Source organism: Cyrtonyx montezumae, unplaced genomic scaffold, assembly GCF_038088225.1.
Source record: "Cyrtonyx montezumae isolate F1298 unplaced genomic scaffold, pur_monq_1.0 scaffold_0, whole genome shotgun sequence".
Classification (NCBI taxonomy): domain Eukaryota; kingdom Metazoa; phylum Chordata; class Aves; order Galliformes; family Odontophoridae; genus Cyrtonyx; species Cyrtonyx montezumae.
The window spans coordinates 2675989-2683643 of record NW_027071824.1 but is presented as its reverse complement, the minus strand read 5'-3'; the positions used below and the strand labels follow the sequence as shown (position 1 = coordinate 2683643).

Genomic DNA, 7655 nt, shown 5'->3' with positions numbered 1-7655 from the left:
TGTGTGTCATTGTGGTCCAGTGGTACTTAGCTGCAGTTCTTAAGGTCAGTGCTAGTAGAGTCCTCTTGACTCAAGACTGCTTAGTTGTTGGTTGTTTTTTTTTTCCTAGCAAAGTGCTCAGGAGTGTACTAAGGGCTCAACTGACTTTTGTTCTGTTCCTTTCATTGGTGCTCATGATAATTGTTAGGTACTTGGAGACGATGGATAATCCTTTTCCAGCATACCTTGGTTATTGTAATGATACAGTGTGATGCCAGATGCCTGGCTTAACTCTTCTTTTTTACCACATGGGGAATTAATTCAGTGGTAATACTAAGTGATGACTTGTTTGCCAGGAGCTTGCAGGATCATTCAAGGGAAACCATTCTGTTATGCGCTTACTATTTTGTGCCGGCTGGAATCTTTGCACAGGCCTGTGCTGATTGTGTGCCACCTTCTCACCCTCACTGTGGCATGTGGGAAGGCTGATGTTTCTGGGCATAAAGCTGTCCTGTTGGCTAGAGGAAGAAACGTCTGTCTTGCCTGCTCTCTAGGCTGGCTGGAGCTACTTCTTGGCTGGAAGCTCTAAGCACTGCTGCTGTGTGGAGCACCTGGCTGAAACGGATGAAAAACTGAGACTGTTGTGACCCCTTTGGGATTCAGAAAGCAACTTCTATTGGTTTCTCTTTTCTCTTAAAAACTTTGCTGTGGCTTGTTGGGGTTTTTTTGTCTGTTTGTTTGTTTTCTGCTTTGTGGACAGCTAGGACAACTGTGTTTGGGCCTCTTTGTTGTCTTTGGCATCAGGCTTTCTATGGAGGTTTGTGTGGTGGATTAATGTAGCACCACATCCAACCATGGACCTTCCAGAGCTTTCTTCTGAGAACTTTTTCCTAGTTAAGAGGCTTCCTCTCCCAAAGGTGACAAAATACCTATCTCCAGTAGTGGATGTTGAATCTTTGCTGCTGCTGGGTCATCTGTGGATGCCCTATCCCTGGAGACACTCCGTGCCAGGTTGGATGGGGGTCCCTGGGCAGCCTGAGTTGGTGGGTGGCAGCTCTGCCCACGGCTGGAAACTGGGGCTTGGTGGGCTTTAAAGTCCCTTTCAACACATGATTTTCTGTGATTCTGTGCTCTGCTTGGAGAGAGGTAGGCACTCAACATAGATAGGACCATCATTCTGCTGAACTTGAATATAAGTAGTCAATCAGAAACTAACTTGAATGAAACTATTCAATCTTCAATACATCGTTTAACCTCAGCAATAATATGCTTTGGGAAATGATTGTGTCCACTTTTCTTAGCATTTGCAATGATGCCCTCTCAGAGCTTTTGATTAAAATAGAAACACTATTTAGACTGTGCCATCTCTGGGTTGCAGTTGTGTCTTAAGACTGTCTTACCCATACTCATGTCTTGAGGGGAAGAAAAATTCTACCTTATTCATTCCTGGCAGATGTATCTAAGCTTTTATCTGGCACTGCAGATCCTTAAGGCTGTGTGTATGTGTGTCCCCATGTATACTGTCCCACCGTAAAGCTTTCCACAGTGTTGAAATCGTGTGTGCTGTGGTTTAGGCTTTTTATATCATAGTTGTACAAAGATTCATCATGGAACAAAGCAGTCCAACAGGCCTTCCTGGGTCTGTTTGCACTGCTTGGAAATCTCAGCCAAAAAGGGTGAATTGCTCTGTGGTGAATAACTGACAATATGTTCTCATCTGCTGTTTAGTTTTAGAAAAAGAGATACACAGCTGAATAGCAATAAATTCAGTCAAGGCAAGTCCTTTCTTTGTCACTCAGATCCTGAGCATCTTCCTTAGAGGAGAAGGAGAAACCAACGACGTTTGAGAGAGGTTTTGTGGTGATTCTGTACAGCTGTTTCCCACCTCAGTTTTGACCTCGAAGTCCAGACAAGGAAAAACTCACAGATGACAGATCCTCTTCAAATCACACTCTCATGATGAAAGGTGGGTCAGTGACAGAGAGCAACAGGGACATCTGCTTTATGCAGCCAAGGTGTCATCCAGACCTCAAAATAGCATTTCAGCAGCTGCAATTACAGAGTGAATGGGTGATAAAGTTCAGCTTTCTGTTGGTGTTCGCAGCACTGTGGGCCATGGTGTGGGAGGAGAGAACAGCATCATTCTGTGCTCTGCCCCCACCTAGAGAAAACGCTGTTTGTTGAGTGACCTGTTGATTGACCATATATTAGTGGAAAAGGCCTTGTAAAGATTTTCCCCTCCCAGGACATCTCTATAGGGGCATCTACTCTGTTTGAACACAGGTTCTGCTGTCCAGGAACGTGACTGTATCTGGTTCAGCTCCTTTTAGTCAGGAGCTGACCCTGTATTCAAGAGATACTGTGCATATATACCAAGCTGCCTCACCATAGCTGGCTCCGCACAGAGGAGGCTTGTTCATCCATGGGAACATAACAGAGCTGGTTTCAAGGTGACAACACAGCTAGAGACAGCCAAGGATCAATTGTGATTCCTACGTACCTCACAGAGGAAGTAGTACATACCTGTTGCAGATCTTTATTCCTCTGGAAGTGACAGTTGTCCAGGTTGGAGTGCCCCCTCTTCTCACACACTGTGCGGCCAATTTCCACGTGGAGCATGTATTTCAGACCTCTGACAATCTAGAGAAAATGGTTTGTTTCTTACTTTAAAGGAGGGTTGAGGAAGGGGATGCTGAAGTGAAATTTTGGCTAGGGCTAGGGATCAAGTCTGTCAGTTCAGTGTGGTGTTGTACCTCCTGTGGAGCAGTTAAATGAGATAGAGGGACACATGCTGCTTATGTTTGGGCATTGTAGAGCAGTCCTGAGTAGGATCAAGGCTCTTGTGTCTCAGGTGCTCTGTAGCAAGGTCAGTAAATGAATGGTTGGAGGACCACCAGAAGTGTGTTCTCTTCTTACCTGCACCATAGCTTTGTTTATTTGCCATTCTTTAAACAGAAATAGATCGTTGGAGCTGTTGTTGTACTGGTAAACCCCAAAGCGAGCTGCCTTGCGAACGCCAGGATTGTTGGTGTTCATTGGGACTGGAAAGCCAGGATTTATGGTTGAATGAGGTGGCATTATATATGTAGCTGTAAAAACACAAAACATGATCATAAAACACATGCTGTGGCTGAAATAGCGAGTGGCAATTCTGGCTTCTGAATCAATCCCAAGCTTTCTTACTTATCCCATGGCCTTCATTAGGATCATTATAGAGCAGCTCGGGTTAGGAAAGACCTCAGAGATATCTAGTTCCACCCCCACTGCTGCAGGCAGGGATGTCAACCACTAGATGTGCTTTAGGAAGACTGCTCATCTCCATTAAAAAGTAATTTTTCTTTGGATGCTCGAAATAGCAAAGCAACCCTTGAAATGGTTGCAGAGCTCAGACTGCCTGAGGGAAGCTGGGATGTTGTAAGCATTTAGGAAGTTTCTGGCCCAACACCTAGTTCAAAGCAAGGCTGGCTTTGAATTTAGCTGTAAATCTCGACCATGGTGCTCAGAGTATATAATGTAATTTAGATAAAATATTGAACAATGACTGGCAGAACTCTACTGTTCCTTCTTGGCATGCCAAGACATAAGCTTACTTCCCCTCCACCTCCCAATAGGTTCAGGTTTTTGTTTTAGGGAAATCCAGATGGTGATATCTTTCAGTTCCTGAAATACAAGAGGAAGAAATCCTTAGCTTATACAAGTTGTGCTACTGTCAGTGCAAAGACCTGCCACTGTAGGAGGTGGCCCTTGGAATTGCAGGTGTGTGTAGGCAGCAAGCATGTGCACACAAACTTGTACTCAAAGCTTATACTAGTTTTCTGCAAAGCTCAAGCTTTTTGTCACCTCCAGCTTTTTTTTTCACAGCTGGATGTCAGTAACAGTTGAATGGCAGTAACAGCTGAGCCACAGAGCATAACTTGTGCGTGTAAGTCAGTTTCTCCTGAGAAACAGGATTTACCTTTCTCTGCAGTAAAAGGGAACCAATTTGGTGACCCAGTCTGCTTGAAAACAAAACAAACAAACAAAAAAAACCACCACCAGCAGCAAAACAGAGTATTACATGCCACCACCAGCACAGGAGTCACAGACACTCATGACCTTGCAGCCTAGTTCTGGAGGTATTTCTCAGGCAGGGTGTCTTATCCATTGCTAAGCTTGTGAGTAAGATTTTTTCAGAGCATCTGTTTGCCCTTTTGTCCCAAACTGGGAGTTTGCTGCAGGGCTAAGATGGTGGGACCAACAGGCAGTTCCAGAGGGAGTGGCTGTATAGGACCTACCCAAAGACTAAAAAGAGACTTGAAGCAGAGCAAGACCTTGATCTGGGCTTTGTCCACAAGGCTCTCCTCTTCCTTGAGGATGCAGTAGTCTTTCCTGCACCAGCAATACCTATTAAATAGCATATGGAAACCTGTGTTTCTTGAGCCTTCTGAGCTAGCAACTGAGACAAGCTGTCCAGTTGAGAGGAGATCAGAGATCTCTGGCTTGGGCCAGGACCTTGTCTAAATTTATGCTCTTATGTCTTTTGGAAGGGCAGATGTGGCAGTGGGGGGTTTGTTGACAATGCATGCTGTTCCTTGTAGACCAAGGAGATAACATCGGTTTCTTTCAGTCTTAGCATGAGGTTTCTTTGTGGCTTAATAGCTCTCAGCGCCTTCTTGAGTCATGGTGACATCTTTGTGAGGTGTGGAATGGCAGGGTGGGGGCAGCTGAAGTCACACTATGTGCATGGGAAAAAAGTAATGAAGTGTGTTAATCAAACCTGTGTCCTGAGTGCCCTTGTTCCCATGCCTCAGATGCAGCACTCTGACATGTGGCAAATACTCTGAAATGCAATATCTGGAGAGGTGAGTTTAGTCTATCAAACTGGACCTGGTGTGGTCTAGGCAAAGTAGCAGGCTGGCAGGACTTGAATAATGTGTTACAGGCAGATGATAGGCTGCTGTATTTTTGCTCTGGCTTTCACTAAGAGGTCCTGGGCATCCTGCCTCCTTCCCCCAAGGCAGTTTTCTACTGAGTATGATTCACACTGGGGTAAAGTGAGTATAAAATTGTGAACTTAATGGTCTGAAATAACTTTTGCTGCTTGGAATAATTTGCACTACTGTTTTTTACAACATCCTGAAAATGGGGTGTGAGGCACATGCAGTTCTCCTTAACTACAAACTTCCTTGACAGAAATTCCACCGTGGGTGGGAGGAGGGGTACTGTGTGACCTGGCTGGGCACATACAGCTCTCAGAGGATGTGGTCTCACAAGCTGGGGAAACAGCTACTACTCCCATGTGAATAGAAGCTTAGGGTCAGAGCACTTGTACTATGAGGTCTCTAAATACTTCTGACTTTGGATGTAGGGAAATCTAGCTTCCCTCCTCCTACTTCTACAGGACAGTAGAAGGGTGGACTTTTCTTGCTCTGAGTTAGCAGACAACTGCCTGTTATTAAACAAGGGAGAGCTGTTCTTGCTGAGGTGAGCCAAGTGTTTTATCAAAGGATCTTTCCTGTGCTTTCTTCATTGAGAAATAACTTGGAGGTCCTGTTCATGCAGTATGACAGAAATCCTATCAATGTTCCCTCCCAGCCTTCAGGGAAACAAATAGGGACATTCTTGCAATAGATTCTTATTTTTCCCTCCATTAGGTACTTTCAAAACCTCTTCTTCCATTACTGGCAGCAAGGTTGGGCTTTATCATCACATGTAAGACACAGCAGAGTTCCTGCATGCCTCTGCAGCCCCCAGAGGAAACCACAGCTGAAACAAAAAGCTGCTGGCTAACCAAAGGCTGAGTTCGTACTTTCTGCATTTAGGAACCAAAGTAGCACTGTAGCAGAGCTAAAACCTTCAGAGAGAAAACATTCCTGTCTGAGGCTTCCCTTCCAAAGATTTAAGGTTAGCTTCCATCAAGAGGATTTCCTTGCTCAGCAAAGAAGGAAGTGATAGGGAGTAATGTGACACTACAGTCATCTAATTGATACAGACTCAAGTGCCCATCTGTACTTATCAAACTGTTACTCACAGTCTTTAGGTTTAGTAATCAAGGTCATGCAGAGATTAAATACTGACAAATAAGTTAAAACCATAAGTTGACTATGAAATGGTTAGATGATTGTTAGATGATGTTCCTGGACAGTGTGAAAGAAGGTCTTTTAAGCAGGGAAAGTTTCAGCTGCAGTTGGAGGGTAGCAGTTAGAGAAAAAAGCCACGCTCTCAGGACCTGAAGCACAAGGAAAACAGAAATTATTTCCCACTCTTACCATGACAAGTGCAGGTGAAGCCCCAGAGTGCTAAACAGCAAAGCATGGTGAAGCTGCGGGTGAAGTTTGCTGCCATATCCACTTCTTCAGAAGAGGAGCCTGCCAACGTGAGCAGTGACCGCCCTGCTTCCTGCAGGGGAAGACGTGCCTCTCTAAGTGCTTTTTATTGGCTGGGAGGGAAGAAAAAACAATCATCTTAAACTCTTAAAAAAAAAAAAAGTCACCCTGCACGGTCACAGCTCTGACTCTGACTTTGTCTCCTGCTGATGACTGCACACCTCACAGCCCTGCCTTGGTGACAGCAAGTCCTACCTCAGATGGGGATTTTTGCTCAAAGGGCCGTGCAGAAACGTGGGCAGATGTGTGATGTAACATCATCCTGTGCCCTGGAACGTGTTGTGGGGTAATAAGAGTAACGGTCATATGCTCTAAGACTCATGGTGAAATGTAACCCTTATGAAACGGCAGTGAGCCCTTGGCATGGGGTTCTTGACTCGTATGTGGGTGGCCGTGTGTGGGGAAGAGTGACAGAGAAGATGGGTCTTGCTTCCTGTGATGTGGCTAAATTCACCAGCTGCCAGATTCAGGAGAGCAGAATATGAACTAACCACAAAGGGCAGCAGGGCATGGTGGACCTCAGTCTGCATGCGTATGCTTGTTTCAGGTGAGCTGGAAGGTGTTGTTGCCTTTCACTTGCCCAGCAACAGAATGTGCTCCTTTGAGAAAAGCCTCCCTATTACCTGGAGGAAGGTCTTAAAGCAGGCCAGTGTGGGAAGCAGGTAAGAGGCTGAAGGAGACTCATTTTAATGTTTCTAAGTATGAAAAGATTAAGTCCAGGATGAAATGTCCCACTGAAGAGGACTGAGGCAAATGTAGTGGGTCACACCATCAGTCCTGCTTGCACTGAGCTTCTGAATCAGACCCCAAAGTCCATGGGAAATGTTGAGAGAACAAGAAGTACTATACTGGTTGTGACTGTTGTTGTTTCTGTTTGTTTTGACCTCACACAGTGGCCTGACCCTGAATGCAAGATCTCAACACATCTCTGCTGTGTAGCTATAGACCATTTGTCACCCTGCCACGTGATGCACCAGGAAGGAGTTTGAGCTTCCCCCAGGAGTTTTGCCCCTTTCCTTCTTTCTGTGCCTTCTGATGACCTCATGGCCTTCTAATTTGAGGGGGGCAGGAATGGGTCTGCTCAAATGTTTGGGGGAATTCTTCTAAAGCATAGATTCTTTCTTTGCTTAAAGCATGTTCATTAGGGCACCACTAGCAGAGCAGATTTGGTGCATGCAAGGGTGATGCCTCACAAAACAGAGGGTGATGAGAAACTCACAGCCAGGTGGGATGGTGGCGGGGGCCAAAGCTCACAGCCAGGTGGGATGGTGGCGGGGGCCAAAGCTGCCAGCCCAGCTCAGCTCTTGGCAC

General features: G+C 45.5%; 1 protein-coding gene across 1 annotated transcript; it reads right to left on the bottom strand.

Moving 5' to 3' along the window:
* Positions 1-708: 708 nt before the first annotated feature.
* On the bottom strand, positions 709-6521 carry CST7 (cystatin F). Its single transcript, XM_065729194.1, has 4 exons — positions 6228-6521; positions 2896-3068; positions 2503-2619; positions 709-2028 (listed from the first exon to the last, which is right to left on the bottom strand). The coding sequence occupies exons 1-4, from the start codon at positions 6301-6303 to the stop codon at positions 1951-1953; spliced, it is 444 nt and encodes a 147-aa protein (XP_065585266.1). The 5' UTR covers positions 6304-6521; the 3' UTR covers positions 709-1950.
* Positions 6522-7655: the final 1134 nt, after the last annotated feature.

What these genes read in the sequence shown, in the direction of transcription:
- CST7 (XM_065729194.1), bottom strand. Translation starts at nt 6,303, where the DNA reads ATGGCAGCAAACTTCACCCGCAGCTTCACCATGCTTTGCTGTTTAGCA. An exon ending in CTTCACCTGCACTTGTCATG is followed by an intron (nt 3,069 to 6,227) that starts GTAAGAGTGGGA and finishes GTGTTTTTACAG; the next exon opens with CTACATATATAATGCCACCT. An exon ending in GGAATAAAGATCTGCAACAG is followed by an intron (nt 2,029 to 2,502) that starts GTATGTACTACT and finishes CTGTAATTGCAG; the next exon opens with CTGCTGAAATGCTATTTTGA.